The following is an 18,732-nucleotide window of genomic DNA, read 5'->3' on the forward strand; positions in this document are numbered from 1 at the left end:
ATCCTACCAGACTATGACCAACTCATTTGCCTTTCCTATTATTAATGGTTGCCTTAGATCCAGCACCTAACATCATAGCAGCCGTGTTCCAGGCGAGGTGTTCACTCACCCACTGGAAATCACAGTCCTGCTCTACGTAATCATGAATTTCACTATGCTAACAGTATTAAGCTGGCCAAGATCAACTTAATGGATTTGGTTTAGTCTTTGGTGCCAAGAAATATACAGCTGATTAACCCAGCTCACAGTTGCACTGAAATCACCTGGTGTTTCCTTGCCTCTTTATCTACTCTGTCCTCAGGCAGGCATTGAGAGACATGACCTTGGCCAAGCCATGCAGGAAGACGGGAAAATTGCTTACAGCTCTGACAAGGAACTGCACCCTGCAGAAAACAGCCTTTGGATTGTTGACTCACCAAACTAGCCAGTTCGTGTTAATGCAGCTGTGACACAGGATGGCTTTGCTGCCTCCTAGGTGGCGAGACAAAGGGATGCGAGGAGGACGCAAAGGAGAATGTAGAAAAATGCCCAATGCATGCAGACCCGTGGGAACAGCTGCCAAACAGAAATTACCGAGGACACTCGTGAGGGTAAATGGCGGAGATCTTACCAGAGTTTGAACTGGAAAGGGAAGTGGTGAAGTTTTATTTAGGACACCCCAAGGCTGAGCTGAGCATGGTGGAAAGTCCAAATTGATTCTCGAATAGTAAGAGAACAAAGTATCTGGATACACTTACCATGCTCATTCATCCTGTGCCATATAATTGGGGTTCAAAACTACGATGGAAAACCTCAAAAAAAAAATTATTAGTGAATGAGGAAGTGGCAAAAGAAAAAAAATTTACTCAACAAAGACAAAAGTTCCTTGGGCGCCTAGGATGCACTGGGCACTGTGTTAGGGGTATTGAGTGGACAAGAGTGATCACCAGCTTCCAGTCCAGAGAGGAGGGCAGATGTAGGATAAGGAGAACCAGGATGGACACCGAGCAGCAGGCGTTCCACGTCTTACCAGTTTTGTCCCTGAGGGCCTTTCTGCCTGAGGGTCTCCCCCTGAGACGGCCGTCGTCAGTACCACTGCTCTACCTGTGCTTGCGGCTCCCTTATGGAAGTGGGTATTTCTGAGCTCTGCCCTCGGAGAGTCTGGTTTCATCTGCATGGGGAAGGAAATCTGTATTTTGTTCCCCAGGCTCTCCAGGTAATTATGATGAGCTGTGTCTGGAACACTTCCTCTCATAGACTCAGGTTAGAAAGTTGCTGGGAAGTCGACGCTGAGAAGGCACAGCTGAATACACCCTGCTCTCCTGGAGTAGATCCTGAGTGTCCTCTCCTCTCGAAGCTGGCCTCGATGGTATTAGGGTCCCTCCTCTGTGCTACACTAGTGACCTGGGCCCGCTTGCTTTTGCACAGTCTGTTATCATGCTGGCTTATTCTAGGTCTCTGCCATTAGGCTCTGAATTCCAACATGGCTGTTGTATCTCACTCACCTCCTTTTCCCTGGTGTTTAGCATAAAGGGTACACAATAAATATCTGTTGCTAAATGAGGCAGCATTTTTTTTCTTTTTTTGAGACAGAGTCTTACTCTGTCGCCCAGGCTGGAGTGCAGTGGCATGATCTCGGCTCACTGCAACCTCGGCCTCCCAGGTTCAAGGATTCTCCTGCCTCAGCCTCCTGAGTAGCTGGGATTACAGGCACGCACCACCGCCCCTGGCTAATTTTTGTATTTTTAGTAGAGAAGGGGTTTTACCATGTTGGTAAGGCTGGTCTTGAACGCCTGACCTCGTGATCCGCCCGCCTTGACCTCCCAAAGTGCTAGGATTACAGGTGCGAGCCACTGCACCCAGCCACATGATGATTTTTATGTATTTCTGAGCCCTGCTTTCTGGGAGAAAACACGGGCAGGGTGACATTGAAGAGGAATATCAAAATAGATATGCCAGGAACCACCATCCCACCGGTGACAGGGGCGCTCACTGCAGCCACTGGTGCAGTCTGGTGCCGTGACAGAGCTGGTATCGGCGCTCTGGCTGCAAGATCTGCTTCAGCTTTCTGGGAGACTCTCTACCCCATTTTCTCAAGCTCACTACACTTTACTTTTGAGTAGGAAATACGAAAAATTAAAACGTATCTCAATGGGACTTGTGGGAAAATGTCCAGGATTCTCAGATATACCTTTAAATGCTTAAAAACAAAAAAAAATTTTGCTCTCTGAAATGTTACTTCTTTCATAGGGTATGTGGGTTTTTTTACCCTCCACCAACTGCTTTTAAGAAATGCCCATCGCCTGTAGTTCCAGCTACTCGGGAGGCTGAGGCCGGAGAATGGCGTAAACCCGGGAGGCGGAGCTTGCAGTGAGCTGAGATCCGGCCACTGCACTCCAGACTGGGCGACAGAGCGAGACTCCGTCTCAAAGAAAAAAAAAAAGAAATGCCCATATTAAAGCCATACTTTTAGAGACCATGAAATAAATGATGAGGGAGAAATCTTCTCTAATTTGAAGACAGTAAGAAGCAAAATAGAAAAATATTCTGAAATTCTGTATGTCCCTTGAAACATTAAAGCAGCAAAATAGTCTTTCTTCCTAATGGTTTCACTTTTTAAAAGTTTTAATCTGTACTTTCACTTAAGAACACGCACGTGCATGCATGGGGGAGTTTAAGGTGAGGAGCGCAGAAAGGCATAAATGGCTGGAAAGGGCGCCTGTGAATGAGGTCTGAGGACACCGGGCTTTTTCCTACCCGCTCAGCTTCCAAAATCAGCGAAGCTCTACCGCCCTCTCGTGACACAGGAAGATGCTCCCAAGAGGCACGATCTGCTCAGATTGTAAAAACCAAATCCAAAAACACACAGAAGCCCACATTGAGATATTACCTGTACAAAGATTAGAATAAGAAATAATCTTGCTTTTTTTTTTATTCAAAAGGATCACAAGCTTCACATCAATTTGGTTTCAAAAAGACCTCATGTCTTAACACTAAGTACAGTGACATTTATTTTGCCATCTGTGACAGTTTCATGTCGAAAAAGCCTCAACATAAAAAAACTACCTTCAAAACCCACTGAGATGTTCTCACATAAACTAGGATACTGCACAAACAATCAAGTTCTTTCTTCAATAGTCAATCTTTTCAATTTCATCCATGTCTTCAGCGTTGAGTTGTTTAATACTGCTGTCTAAAAGAACAAAAGAGAACAGAACTAGTCTTACATCAGGGTCTAACTGGAACTTCATTCCATCCAGATTTCTGAAGACAGTGATACCTTGTATAGAAAGCCCTGATATAGGAACATGAGGAAGGAAGGGTGTCAAAGTCACTGACCAATACTAACTCAAACAGCATCAAATGCCACAGACCGTGGAATGTATGTATCTAGATACACCGGGGCAAAGAAGTCCAGAGTGGAAGTGAGGAGAGCCTGGGAGGGACTGAGGCTCTTCTTCTGCAGTCACTTCCTGAGACCAGGGCTTTAGGAGCTCACCATAGCAACAGTGGCCTTAACGCATCTTTCTCACCCTGTCCTCCCCAGTTAGCCTAATACAGGGGCACTTAACCTACTTCCCTGAAAGGTCGGTGGATGTGCTACAGTCAGTCTACCAACCTATGAAAATTATATTCCAAATGGCATGTGTGTGCCTGTGTGCACTTCCCTGCGGAGAGCGCTTATTGCTTTCTACAAAGGTTAAGTACCACTGTCCTGGCAGGTGTTCCTCCTCCCCTGCTCCCCAGCCAGATCCATGGGCTTTGGGGCATGCGACAATTTGAGCCATGGGACCTTTGGAGTTTCCATCAGAGAAATCCGCCAGTCCAGAGTTCCAGCAGGCCGTCATCAGAGCCTGCCTTGTTTAGATGGGGGGCTGAAGTCACCGACTTCAGAATTTAGGACTTTCCCGTTTGGGAGGGTGGGCAAGAGGAGGGAAAAAGCATAAGTAAAAGAGAACTGAAGAGAATCTTAAAGGATGTTACTACTTTGCTTAGGGGATTTCTTCATAAGATGTGAAAATCTGCTCCACAATCTGCTCTGCCTTCACAAGATGTGAAATTCTGACTCCAGAATGAGTTATAACATGTAAATCTGAGCTCTATTTTTTTTTTTTCTTTTCTGAGATGGAGTCTAGGTCTTTTGCCAGGATGGAGTGCAGTTGCGCGACCTTAGCTCACTGCAACCTCTGCCTCCCGGGTTCAAGTGATTCTCCTGCCTCAGCCTCCCCAGCAGCTAGGACCACAGGTGCCCACCACCACGCCCAGCTAATTTTTGTATTTTTAGTAGAGATGGGGTTTCACCATGTTGGCCAGGATGGTCCGGATTTCCTGACCTCGCGATCTGACCACCTCGGCCTCCCAAAGTGCTGGGATTACAGGTGTAAGCCACCGCACCCAGCCTGAGCTCATATTAATTCTACTTGATCAAAATAATTTTTAATTACCATATAAGCACTATTTAATCATCTGTCTCATATTAGAACCCTGGTCCTGTGAAGTAGAGGCCTTCCAGTTCATGCATTCTGCTGCCGCTACTCTCATGAGCTCTCCAGCACACATCATGGCTGTCAGACCAGCAGGTCTACAGGTCATATTGTGAGGGTGGTGCTACTTACTAAAGTGGTCCTGGATTTTCATGAGCGAGGGCAGCTTATCCACTTCGATCATGTTGAAGGCAAGGCCCTTCTTCCCAAAGCGCCCTGTCCGCCCTATGCGGTGGAGGTAGGTCTCATAGTCTGGCTCTTCTCCTTGTTTTACAGGGAGATCAAAGTTCACAACAATCGTGACCTGCTTCACATCAATCCCTAGAAGAGGAAAAACACCACAGGGTCCTGCAAGGCTTTCCTCAGGACACGGGCCATTCAAGTACCATGTTTGCCAAGGGAATTCGTATTTATAGAGAAAATTTAGAAATCCAACCTGGGCTTATGTAACTGAGACAGGTACTTTGGTTAGGAAGTTTGCTTGCATGCTGTGATGTCTTGATGCTACATAAGAGTGTCCATAGAGAATGCTACAGAAATGTAAATATACACAAAGCGTGTGTGTGTGTGTGTGTGTGTGTGTGTGTGTGTATGTGGTGGAGAGGTGCCCTTGCCAAGCCCACAGAGCCACCCTCTCATCTCTACTCCTGCTGTACCAAGTCCCCAGCAGGCCCCGTAGTCTCACACCCGCTTACCCATCATGGGGCTCTGGCTCTGCTCCATTTCATGGCTACTGTTCTGGTCAGGTCTTTTCAAGCCCTTACCTCAGTGGTTACAACAACTTCCAGACCGATTTCTCACCACTCTCTTCCCCTACTCCTCTCATCTCTCCTATGATGGTCACCAGAGCAATGTCCAGCACACCTGTGTTCAAAACCCACTGCCCAAATTGCACAGGAAAAGTACAAGCAATTCAAGACCTCAAACCATCTAAAGTCTCATCTCTTTCTCTCCTGACTCACAAATATAACACTCCAGTCAAGGTCTGGCCATTTCCTGAACAAACATAAATTCTCATTCAACTGAACTGCTACCCTTCCTGCAAAACTTTTCTTTTTCTCTTCTCCTTTCTTTTTGAGATGGAGTCTCATTCTGTAACCCAGGTTGGAGTGCAGTGGTACGATCTTGGTTCACTGCTACCTCTGCCTCCCAGGTTCAAGTGATTCTCCCGTCTCAGCCTCCTGAGTAGCTGGGATTACAGGTGCCCATCACTATGTCTGGCTAATTTTTGTATTTTTAGTAGAGACGTAGTTTCACCATGTTGGTCAGGCTGGTCTTGAACTCCTGACCTTAAGCAATCCACCCGCCTCGGCCTCCCAAAGTGTTGGGATTACAGGCGTGAGCCACCGCACCCGCCCTGCAAAACTTTTCAGATTGAAGGCTGCCTCGGAAGACTTCCGCACTTCCCCTCCCCGCTGTGCCTTCCTTCTCAACATTAACAAGCTGTCCAGGTCAGGATCCTCGCGCTCCTTGCACTGTGCCTTGACCTGGAGCTCTCTGTGCCTTCCTTCCTCTAGGGTCTAGAGTTATGCTGTCCAATATGGTAAACATTAGCACCATGTGGCTATATTTAAATTAAATAAAATTTAAAATTCAGCTTGTCAATCACACTAGCCACATTTCAAGTGCTCAAGAGCCAATATGGTTAGTGGAAAAATTCAGTTCCTCAATCACACAAACCACATTTCAAGTGCTCAAGAGCCAATATGGCTAGTGGCTACCAACTGAAGAGCACAGAATAGAACATCTCCATCACTGCAGAAAGCTCTATTGAATAGCACCAGTGCAGAGAGGTGAGAGCCTAGGCTGTGAGCTCCTAAGGGATAGGAACCTCATCCTTTTTTCAGGATACTCTTCCCAAGAGCAGAGCTCAGCATCTACTCCTAGCACGGCAGGTTGTCAGTTCTGTGTGCTAAACTAAGAATTAACCAGGAAATGTGGTTTGAGTATGGAGTCCAAGCAATGATTTAGGAGGGATGAAGAATGTAGGAAGACCCTTCTCTTGAAAAAACTAAGGATTTTTTTTTCACCAGTAGTCAACACTTTTAAAATTAGAAACTCCACAGAGATGCTCAACATCATTAGTTATCAGAGAAATGCAACTTAAAACCACAATAAGATCCCAGTATACATCTCCTAGAATGGTTAAAATTAAGAGTGACGTTAGCAATTGCTGGCAACTGGAAGAGTTTTACAGCTTCTTATAAAGCTAAACGTATACTTATCACAGGACCCAACAATCCCACTCCTAGATATTTACCCAAGAGAAATGAAAGTATATCTCTAAATAAAGACCTACACATGAATTTTTATTACTGCCTTGTTAAGTATAGCCCCAAACTGAAAGCAATCCAAATGTCCACCAACTGGTGAACAGATGAACTATCAATATAATACTATCAGTAATTAAAAGGAAATGAACTGCTGGTGCATGTAATAATACTAATGAAATTCATTAGTATTATTATGAGCATTATGTCAGGTGGAAGAAGTTACACAAAGGCTATATACAGTATGATTTGATTCTGTGTCTCCAAAAATATGGAGACAGAAATCTGATCAGTAGTTGCCAGGGGCCATGGGATGGGAAGGGAGACTGGCTGAAAAGGAGTGTGAGGAAACTGGGGAGATGGAGATGCTCTATTTTTTGATGACAGTGATAGCTGCATGATTGCATGTTTGTCAAAACTCACAAAACTGTACACTTAAAAAGAATGCATTTTATCATATGCACATTAGAACTCAAGACCTGACTTTAAACACACACCTCGAGCGCAAACATTAGTTGTTATGAGAACCTTCTCTTTCCCATCCCGAAACCTCTGAATGATGGAAGCTCGCTGCTCCACGGTCAGTTCCCCGCTCAACAAAGACACCTGGTGGCCATCCTGTATCATCTCCACGGTCAACCACTTAGCGTTTCGACGAGTCTATGTAAAAAAGCAAAACCCACCACAGCACCCCAAGATTAAGCAGAGCAGCCTAGCTGTGCTTGTGACACCGTGCATGCAGGGCGGGGGTAGGAGAGGGCTGCAGAGGAGTTTAGTTTCACCTCTCCCTCAGTCCTCAAGGGCCTTAAAATGTGGCATGGCAACCTCCCTCCGTCTGTGCTTCTAAGGCCACATCCTCTCCACCAGTCAGACCTCTGGCTTTCTCACCCATGAAACAGAGATAAATGTGCTACATCTACCTCACATGTGCTATGATGACAAAATGATATCATGTAACAATGGCAACAACAGACACTCTAAGAGTGCTTGTTTCCCATGTGCCAGACATCTGGCTGAAATCTTTACGTGCATTACTGTGAGGGTCATGTGTTTTCACAACAAATTAATGAAGTAGCAACCTAGTTTCATTTAAAAAATTAAAAACAGACCAGGTGCGGTGGCTCACACCTGTAATCCCAGCACTTTGGGAGGCCGAGGCGGGTGGATTACCTGAGGTCGGAAGTTCGAGACCAGCCTGGCCAGCATGGTGAAACCCCGTCTACACTAAAAAAAATACAAAAACTAGCCGGGTGTGGTGGCAGGCACCTGTAAGCTCAGCTACTCGGGAAGTTGAGGCAGGAGAATCGTTTGAACCCAGGGGGCGGAGACTGCAGTGAGCTGAGATCACGCCATTGCACTCCAGCCTGGGCAGCAGAGTGAGACTCCATCACAAAAAAATAAATAAATAAATAAATAAATAAATAAATAAAATGAAAACAGACAAAACTCTCAAAGCTTAAAAATGTTATGTAACTTGCCTAAGGTTGCATGGTTAGCCAGTGGCAGAGCTTTCTTTTATTCTACAAATATGTTTTTGGTGCTGTCCACACGCCAGACAGGTGCTGGTCTAGTGCAGTGGATATGGGAGTGAATGAGAGAGAGGAGACCCTGTTCTCATGAAGCTTAGAGTGTTTACGGGGTAGTGAGAAAATAAAACACATGAACATGAGAATATCAGAAGGCAAAAAGCAAACATAAAAATGGGGTGCTGTTAATAATGAATAACATCCTTCACCGGATAAAGGGTGTCTGTACAAGGTACAATAAACATAAACTGAAATGGGGAAGTGTTAGAAGCAGTCCCTCTGAAAGAAGGCCCCGTGTTTAACATCACTTTGAAGATCCTATTCCATTAACCTTTTTACGTTTCACCCATAAAATACAGGTAATTTCTATTTAGAGCTGTTCTGAAGATTAAACTGGAGACACACAAGAAGTGCTGAACATGGTGCCTGGCTATAGGGCACTTGTTATCGTCCCCACCTCTGCCTGTAGACATATCTGGCACGATGAAGACACACCCACAGAGTGTACCTGGCAGAAGATGATGGCCTGGCCAATGGTGATGCTGCCATAAATGTTGCACAGAGCTTGGTATTTGTCGTTCCTGTGCTCACACAACACGTAATATTGCCGGATGTTGTTCAGGGTAAGCTCCTCTTTGCGTAACTTGATAACATTAGGGTCAGGGATGATTCGTTCAGCAAAGTGCCACACAGAGTCCTCAAAGGTTGCTGAAAAGAGGAGCATTTGGCATTCGGAGGGTAGAGCTCTGTGACAGAGGAGAGAAGGCTGTCACCCAGCTGCCACCCCGTCACTCTTCTTCAAGCACTTCACGCCACTGTCATCAGCCGCTGCACGCACCCCTGTTCCACGTGAGGTGCTGCCTGCAACGACCAGCTGTATCTCCAGGCAGATAGCCAAGGTCCTGCCCCTCCTTGCCACCAAGAATTTAGAAAAGTGTATAAACAGACTGTGGAGCTTAGGGCAAAGTTTAGATATATATTCTGGAGGGTCTGAGGTTTCTCATGCCAATTTCCTCTTTAGGAGAGGCAGACTCACACAGTCACAAGAGGGGTAGACTAGATGCTCTGTATAGTTATCATCTCACACAAAGGTCAATGGAGACGAAGGAAACAGAGCCAGTCATTTGACAGCAGGCATTATATATCTTGGGAGGGAAAGAACAGCCACAACTAACTTGATTCAGAATGGGAAGAACTAGATACAAATTAAAGGGGAGCAACAGGGGAAAATACAGTGACTAAAAAAAAAACGGTCATAAATAAAACCTTGGAGATCAGGGTGACATTAAACTTTTCAGTAACAACAGCGGAAGCTGAGGATATTAATTATATAATATAATTATTTTTAAAAACTTTTCTGTTTTCAACATTTCTCTGAATTTAGAGAGAGAATGACATAGGATTCCTATCCAGCCAAACTATTAGCCAAAAGATCAAATTTACCGGTATAATAAGGACATTTTCAGACATGTAAGGGCTGAAAAATAAATCTCTTTTATATTATTTTTCAGGAAGACATTAGAAAATATACTCCAGCATACTGAGGAAGTACTCCAAGAGAAACGACCCAAGATATAGGAGATTTAAAACTTAAGTGAGCAAAGGAAAGACCCCATGATGACAGCTGTACCGCAGATCCACCAGACTGAAGCTGGACAGAGGGAGCTTGGAATATCGGCAGGAAAAAAGAGAAATAGATGGATTTTTTTTTTTTTTTTTTGAGATGGAGTCTCACTCCATCACCCAGGCTGGAGTGCAGTGGCGCGATCTCCGTTCAGTGCAAGCTCCGCCTCCCGGGTTCACGCCATTCTCCTGCCTCAGCCTCCCGAGGAGCTGGGACCACAGGCGCCCACCACCACGCCCGGCTAATTTTTTGTATTTTTAGTAGAGATAGGGTTTCACCGTGTTAGCCAGGATGGTCTCGATCTCCTAGCCTTATGATCCACCTGCCTCGGCCTCCCAAAGTGTTGGGATTACAGGTGTGAGCCACTGTGCCCAGCCGAGAAATGGATGGATTTTTAAATTTTATTTTACTATTTGGAGATACCAGACATATGACACATATGACAGAATAGCTATGGGAAAATTAAAGATCCTTACACAGTGATACTAACTAAATGAAAAAAAAAAAAGCAAAAGCAATGATTACTTCTAAAAGAAAAAGCTTTACAAGAAAAGCAGCCCTTTATATTAGTGGTATCTGTATCTGTGGGCTCCACGTCTGTGGATTCAAACAACTGTGGATCAAAAATATTCGGAAAAAAATTGTGCTTGTACTGAATGTATACGGACTTTTTTCTTGTCATTATAAATAATCTAGAAATGATTTAAAGTACACAAGAAGATGTGTATAAGTTATATGTAAATACTATAACATTTTACGTCAGGGACTTGAACATCCACAGATTTTGGTATGTGCAGGAGGTCCAGGAACCAATCCCTTGTGGATACAGAGGGGCAACCGTAATTATAATAATATGCTGTTTGGTTCAGCAGTGAACAATACTTACACTGTCACATGATATCAATACTGACAGTTAATGTGACCTAATTCATGGCATAATTACAGAGAGGTGATGGGGGGATAGGAAAGGTAGAATGGGTGGTGTTTTCAAAGAACTCAATTCCCACTTCCTATAATGGGAAATTAGTTGACACTGACTACACAACAGGAAACAGCAGTATGAAAATATTATTTAAAGGTATGAAGGTTAATATCAGAAAAGAAGTATTCTCTTCAGGTTGGAGCAAGGGGTTACTGTTTTTCATTACAAGTCTTTCAATACTAATTGAATTTAACATTGAGTATGTAATACTTCATTAAAAAATACGCAATACAGATTCCTAAATCCCACTTACAGAAACTCTCATTCAGTAAGTCTGAGGCTGGGTCCGGTAATCTGTAGTTTTAAATCTCTCAGGTGATCCTGATAGAGAGGCCTAGGAAAACGACACGGCTTTTTACAAATTAAGAGGGAAAGTCAGGACTAGATTACCAGCCTCCTGATCCCACATTACTGTGTCCTCTACTCTATCTCAATTATCCATTGTATTCTCACCAGGCTTTAACAGATCCTCTGCAGAATTTTGGCCAAAATATAGAACATATTGGCAAATTTGGTGCAGATGCACTATATATTAATAGAGTCCATCTGTAAGCTGTGTTGCAAAAGTAAAGCACTCAGGCAAGACTGCAAACTGAAGAAGCTGGAAAACTATAGCAGTCTGAGGGACTCTTGAACTGGTGAAAATAATGTAAAAACCCAAATTTATTTTAGAGGTGAAGGTGGTGAGGAGTTAAGCAATAAAGAGATAATGTGGAGGAGTAAACAAATGAAATTCCCCATCTGGACAGAAGGCTGAGGAAGAGAGGAGGACTCTGAAGATTACCTTTGAATACGAATACTATGATCTGAGAATCCTTGAGTGTCAATCATCACATCTGCTTCATCCAGGACAAACACACGAATCTTAGTCAAATCAATCAATTTTAGTTTAAAACACCAATCTAGGACAGTCCCAGGAGTGCCAATTATAATCTGTTTAGTGATGTCGGTGCCTCTGGGAACTGGGGAGAAAAGGGTTTTAAGCACTCCTTCAGATGCAAACAACTCCAACAGGTCACAGTTCAGGGCAGTGCAACATAAAGCTCATAAGCAAAAACACAGTTTGCAATAATTTTCCAAGCGGAAACCCTGAGGGTCACTGTGGTTTTTGATTCTGCAGAATTTTTAGGATAAATTTCTGACTTTATCTTAACTTTAACTGTGAAAAATGGCACTTCCCCAAACAAAAAACAACCAAAATGTCCATTAATAAGTTACATTAAATAAATCATGAAATATTGGGCAGCTAGTCAAAGGAACAAACAGTATGAAAAAAAGTGCTCCCATTTTTGTAAACACTCAATGAAAACAAATATAAATATGGGCATTTGTACGTGCTTGTATGAGCTCAAAAAAAAAAAAGCAAAAAACAAAGGCTTGCCTGTTTACTATGTGATGTGGGATTACGTTTTCGGAGGGCAATGAAGAACAATTTTCACTTCTATCTTTTCATCTTTTTGTCTTTTAAAGTTTTTTTCCCCATGATAAGCTTATAATAGTTTAATGAAAAATCCAAAAATAAAAGCCGTCCTGCACAAAACAACCAAGTCTTGAAGTCAGGACTATACAAAGGCATCCCCTTGCAGGATGTGGAAATGATGTGGCTAACATTTAGTGGGTCCTTACTACATGCCAGGCATTGTGTACAATGCTTTACCAACGTTATCTCAATTCTGATAACAACTCTACGACATGAGTGCTATTATTTCCCCTATTTAGAGATGAGAATGCCAAGAAGTTACATAAAATGCTTATTAGCGGTGAAGCCAGGATTTGAAAAATCAGCCAGGACTGGCTTACTGGTACATACTTCGATTCCCTCGAATGGCATACATCACTTGAACATCCACACAGAATTTTCCCATCTGCTCAACCACACGGCCAGTTTGCAGAGCCAATTCATAAGTAGGAGCTAGGCAGAGGCACTGTGGGATAGAGAGAGAAGGGAGGAGAAAGGTTCTTAAAAGCATCTTTCAAATGTCAACTACAAGAAAAATTTGTATAGGGAGAGACACAGAAAGGAAATTGAAGGTTTTCGTTGAATGAAATATTTTTAATTGGATACAGTTTAATAGTTGACAGATTTGAGGTGAATGTTGAGTATGAGAAGAGGAAGGGGCTGAGGAATGGAGAAACAGCTACCTTTTACATATTCCTCTCTAAAGGGTTATTTAGAAACACAAGTTACTAGTCACCCTTTTTGGGGTGGGGGAGGCATAGGAGGGGGAAGAATGAGATGTAGGGAAGCTGGGAATCAATGAATGCAAGGCAAATTACAGTTTGAGCTCTATCCCATAGCTCTCATTTGCTATTAAAAGTCTATTTTTGAGGCTGAGCACAGTGGCTCACACCTGTAATCCCAGCACTTTGGGAGGCTGAGGTGGGTGGATCACCTGAAGTGAGGAGTTCGAGACTAGCCTGGCCAAAATGGCAAAACCCCATCTCTACTGAAAATACAACAAAATTAGCCAGGCGTGATGGTGGGCGCCTGTAATCCCAGCTACTTGGGAGGCTGAGGCAGGAGAATCACTTGAACCCAGGAGGCAGAGGTTGCAGTGAGCCAAGATTGTACCACTGCACTCCAGCTTGGGTAACAGAGTGAGACTCCATGTCAAAAACAAACAAAAAGAAAAAAACAAAAAAGACTGCCTATTTTGGGAACACTCCTTGCTTGATCCAATCTGTTTATATTATCTATATCTTTATAACACATAATATGATATATATAATATAATATATAATGGGCAGAATATTCCCCCAAACTCTGTTACTCCATACTCCATAAAAATGATGGTTGCTGATGAATAAAGATGCTGATGGAAAAAACTGGTGATATCTAATGCACTTACATGTGTCAATTAGGAATCTGTGATAGGGAAACATAGCCAAAGTGCTAAAAACACCTTTCACACACATTTTTCAAAATGTGCTCAGGCATTACTTACCCTACATAATTTTTATTGATAATATCAAACCCTAATCATAAATTTCACTGAATTTGTCTAAAATGCGTAAGATTTCCTCTGCCTTACCTATAGCTGACCTGGCTGATCAGAGTGGAAGCTAACTGAGAGTGCCTTGGTGTTCCCCACAGCACTTAATGCATATGGGTACTCGGCTTGTCAAGCAAATAGGGGGAGACGACCAGATACTTTTCACGAGTGGAAACTACACTAGGAAAATGGTAAACCGGGTACCAGTGCCAGTCTTGACTCAGCCACTCTCTGGGGACCTCAAAAAAGACACTTCCTTCTCCAAGCATCAGCGTCCTCCTCTGCTAAAGTGAGGTGGACTACATGACCTTCTGGTCCTGCAGCTAGATGGCTGTAATTACTGCATGCTTAACTTATGCCAGGCACTGTGCTAAAAATGTAAATTACTTCATTAAATCCACATGATGACTTTATTCAATGTTTAATGAGTGGTTTCTACAAGCCAGGCACTGTGCTAGGTATTAGGATTTAAGGCTGAACAGATCAACTATGATACATTCCTTTACAGATGCTATCTTTACAGACAAGGATTAACAGACTGAGATTTACTAACTTGCCTAAGACATTCAGTTAGTAAGTGGGAGGTTCGGATTCAAACTACTCAAGACTCTAAAGCCTGTCCTCTCCATCACTGTCCCATACTGCTGCCCAATGCTCTATGATTTTATGAAAAACATGTCTTTTCTAAATATTTTATCACCGTAGTAACCATATTATTGCACAGGAATATCACCTATTACTAAATTAGCACTGGTAGTGTAAGCATTCCCAGTGTTCTCTCAGCCTTGCCTTACCTGTGGGAACAATTCCAAGGCATTAACTCTGCTTAACATTGCCAACACGAATGCCGCTGTCTTTCCTGTTCCCGACTGGCTCTGTGCTATGAGGTTCTGGGGTCTGCAGAAAAGAGAAGACCACTGGGCTAAACTGAATACAAGAGAGTGGACATAAACTGAAAATAAGAAAGTAAACATAACCAAGTTAGAATACCACTACTCTGGAAACTCACGGATGTGCCAGCATCATAGGGAGAGCCATCTCTTGGATTTTGGATGGCCTATTAAATCCCATTGCATAGATTCCTTTTAGTAACTCTTCCTTTCTGTCAAAAAAAAAAAAAATCAAACACAGCTTATAGTTGGTCAGTAGCATCAGAACTACATACCTGAAAGGTGCATTTCTAAATTAAGTCACTTGCCGCTGAGCTTTAAAACTAGTATTTGGAGATAGATCATTCATACCTCAACTTTCAAACATCAACAATCACACCTGTAGAGCTGGACCACTAAAACAATAAGCTATGCCATAAGTCTAGGCGAAGGACAGTGGTAAAGATCCTAAGCCAAACCTTCTGTTGAACGAAGCAAAAAAGGAAAAACTCATCGGATAAAAAGAATATATCCATTTGCTGAGAGAGTTATATTTTCTGCCTAAACAGAAAACTAAGTGACATTTACTGTTTAGTTCCTTTTCACGAATGATATTGACATTTTTGACAGTAATTTTCAGAAAAGATAAATTTTTATTTAGGTGATTCTTAGATTAGTTCTTTCTAGGAGTAGAAAACACAATATTACTTTATCCTTCTGAGGCAATGTTTCAAAATGCAGCTTTCCTGAGGGTCTTAAGAAAAATGACAAAACGAGGATAAATCAAATGAACTAGAACACTTCAACTTTTAATGACATGCACATTTGTGTGTGCTTAATTGGTAGAGGGCTGGCAGCCCATCTTAAATCATGGGTAGGCTTTCTACCACTTAGAAAACGTCTAGGAACTAGGATTTTGGATTTTTACCCTTTACATAAGTAGGTTTCAGCGCTTTTCTTTCTGTTAAAATACATTTTTTAGCGTCAAATGATAAATCCCTAAGGAATGCAAACCCGTTTGTGAAAGTTATTCAGTTTAGTACCATTTGAAACAAAATATAATCAGGAAAGTAAAAGCTTATAACTTATCTACAGTGGGTGAAGTAGGATGTCTGGGTCATTAGAATCTGGGTTCTGATACAGAGAGGGGCAATCTGGCAGTGCTTAGCTTAGCTCTCTATCCCAGGATGAAAATATCTTAACTATCAAAAATGTTCTCAATTTGCCAGGCAACTTGGGTATCCTAATGTTCTTCTTTAGAACATCCTTTCTTCTTCTTTTTTTTTTTTTTTGAGACAATATCTCGCTGTGTCACCCAGGCTGGAGTGCAGTGGTGTGATCTCGACTTGCTGCAACCTCAGCCTCCTGGGTTCAAGCGATTCTCCTGCCTCAGCTTCCTGAGTAGCTGGGACTACAGGTGCGTGCCACCATGATCGGCTAATTTTTGTATTTTTAGTAGACACGGGGTTTCTCCATGTCAGCCAGGCTGGTCTCAAGCTCCTGACCCTCCGGTGATCCGCCCTCCTCAGCCTCCCAAGTGTTGGGATTTTAGGCATAAGCCACTGCACCCGGTCTGAGTTATATTTTGATTGCATGGAAATGTGCAAATCTCACTTTAATACTGAATATTAAAACAAAAATTAACCAGGCATGGTGGTGCATGCCTGTAGTCCCAGCTACTCGGGAGGCTGAGGCAGGAGAATCGTTTGAACCTGTCAGGCGGAGGTGCAGTGAGCCGAGATCATGTCACTGCACTCCAGCCTGGGCGACAGAGTGAGACTCTGTCTCAAAAAACAAAAACAAAATATTCAGTATCAGAAAACAAAGAGGAGATCCTGATGGTTTTTATTATAAGCAGATTCGTTTGTTCTGTGCTTTTCAGCATTTTTCCCATATTAAAAGAGTAAAAATACTCACAGCCGCAGCTCTTCAAATGTCTTTACTGAGTAAAGTGGAGAGCTGGGATCCTTCTGTAAAACTTCCACACGGTGACTGGATTCTACTAAGGACTGACGGATTAACTTGTTTAAGAGTGAATTAGCTGCCAAATCCACTAGAAAAGCAAAAATAAAAAAGAGGACATCAAGCTTCCTGGATGACAACAAATAAGTTGTTCTTTCTCTTTCAGTGGTTGCATACCAAGCAATTGCACCTATGCTCATTTTTCCTCTAAAAGAAGGTTCCAGAAAGAATGATATAGCACTGAGAATCCGTTCTTTATGAGGATTCAGTTTCTTATGCTCTGTTACTTCACTATCCTCTAACTTCAAAGTAGCCTATGGCCATCTCCATGAGACCAAATCCTTGACAGCTGGAAATTCTGAACCCAATCCCTGCATATTCCATTTCAACTTCCTATAAATAAATATACCTTCTTCCTAATTTAGTGTGTCTCCTGATAGTCACTATAAGAAAACAGGAGCAAAGACAGGCATTTTCCAATTGAGATTATATTATTCACTCACACTATTAAAGTTATAAATGGAAACAGAATGCTAGTAGATACATGCAAATGAATTCATCTCCTACCTACATCATCTTCATCATCTTCTTTGATGTTATTAATAGAACCATCTGGAAAGGATGGAGGAGAAACAATACAAGTAAAGACAAATGCTGAGCAGAAATGTAAAGCAGACTATTCAATTTTTTCTTCCTGACTCTTCAGTGTCTACTGGCAAGAAGAGTCATTTCATGGAGGAGTGGACGAAATGATTGGGAAGGTAATGGAGAGTGTTGAATGTCACACTGAAGAACTCGCCGTATCTCACTTGGCAGGGACGGGATGAAAGCAAAGCAATGCTTTTTAATCACTAAGGTTGCTCTGCTTTGCCCTAACAGCACTCACCTATGTTTCGGACTGTGGTACTCTTGACACCCCGAAGGTTCTTCCGGGTGTGGCTGAAGTTTGAAAACTATTGAGAGACACAAATTTCAACCAATATTAAGATGCAAGCCCTCAAGCAGCCCAGTGCTTCCCTACCACAGGGGCTGGGAGGGATTCAGGGAAGGACACCCGGGTATTGCTTCCTTTGCAATATTAGGTAGCAGCAGATTGCTTTCGAAGTTAGGTTTCCTGTATGAATTATCCTAAAATTGGAGATTTTCTGTATTCCCTGTACATGAAGTTTCTCTTTCCTAGGCCTCTAGTTTAGAGTTGGGCAGTACCTGGGGCTCACGGCACCAACAAGGGGAGGAGGGCTAGGAAAGTGCGCTGGCAAATGGATGGAAGCAAGCTGAGGCTTAATGAGCAAATGGGCAGAGTAGAAAACTCGGGGTCCAGCTGGGACTACCAGAGCTGCGTTCCCACCCTGGATTTCCAGGGGTCGTCATTTTTGCCCTTTCTAACCAAAGGTCTTGCCTCTCGTGGGGGTGGGGACGGGGTCTCCCTCTGTGGCCCTCTTCCAAACCCTTCCCTCATCTCCCCTCCAGCATCTGACGCCCCGCTTCGAACGCTCACGGGCTCTCCCTCCCCTCCCGGCCGATCTCCCTCTGCGAGTGGGAGCTCCACCCCCGCGGCTGTGCACCCCCCGACTCGGTGGCGGTTACGTGGCTGTTCAGCCGCTCGCTCTCCGCCGCCCCTGCGTCGCCTCCCCACAGTAACGACGCCATGGCTGTGATCGCTGCTCCCGCCCCCAGCACGTGCTTCCACCACAGGCGCGAGGCGGTGCTGGCTCTATCCGCTGGCCAATGGGTTTCCGCAGGGGGGCACGCGTCCGCGCCCGCCACCACCGCGGTGCGGCGCGCAGGCGCTGGAGGGCGGGGTGGGGCGCGGGGCGGAGGGCAGAGAGCGCGGCGGAGGTCAGAGAGCGCGGCGGAGGTCAGAGAGCGCGGCGGAGGGCAGAGAGCGCGGCGGAGGGCAGAGAGCGGGACGAAAGGGCAGGGACCCGGGGGCGGAGGGGGCAGCCTCCGTTCCCGCTTCCGCCCGGCGGAACGCCGCACCCCACGCCGCGCTGTACGCCCGGTGCCCATTTTCCTGGAAATTTCCGCCTTCGCATCACAAGA

The 18,732-nt window shown here is 43.9% G+C and overlaps 1 protein-coding gene across 1 annotated transcript; it reads right to left on the minus strand.

Annotated features, from left to right (window-relative positions):
- Positions 1–2,880: 2,880 nt before the first annotated feature.
- DDX25 (DEAD (Asp-Glu-Ala-Asp) box helicase 25) lies at positions 2,881–18,482 on the minus strand. The gene is made up of 12 exons (XM_012001260.1): positions 18,277–18,482; positions 17,576–17,642; positions 17,257–17,301; positions 16,645–16,780; positions 14,868–14,960; positions 14,653–14,755; positions 12,676–12,790; positions 11,650–11,827; positions 8,768–9,005; positions 7,231–7,393; positions 4,596–4,784; positions 2,881–3,172 (listed from the first exon to the last, which is right to left on the minus strand). The coding sequence occupies exons 1-12, from the start codon at positions 18,337–18,339 to the stop codon at positions 3,111–3,113; spliced, it is 1,452 nt and encodes a 483-aa protein (XP_011856650.1). The 5' UTR covers positions 18,340–18,482; the 3' UTR covers positions 2,881–3,110.
- Between the last annotated feature and the right edge of the window lie 250 nt (positions 18,483–18,732).

This window comes from Mandrillus leucophaeus, unplaced genomic scaffold (assembly GCF_000951045.1).
Source record: "Mandrillus leucophaeus isolate KB7577 unplaced genomic scaffold, Mleu.le_1.0 Scaffold656, whole genome shotgun sequence".
NCBI lineage: Eukaryota > Metazoa > Chordata > Mammalia > Primates > Cercopithecidae > Mandrillus > Mandrillus leucophaeus.

Excerpts from the sequence above, each read along its gene's own strand:
- DDX25 (XM_012001260.1), bottom strand. The coding sequence starts at position 18,339 with ATGGCGTCGTTACTGTGGGGAGGCGACGCAGGGGCGGCGGAGAGCGAG. Across the intron at positions 7,394-8,767 it reads AGGCCATCATCTTCTGCCAG|ACTCGTCGAAACGCTAAGTG; the intron begins GTACACTCTGTG and ends TTTTTTACATAG. Across the intron at positions 3,173-4,595 it reads GAAAATCCAGGACCACTTTA|ACAGCAGTATTAAACAACTC; the intron begins GTAAGTAGCACC and ends TTGTTCTTTTAG.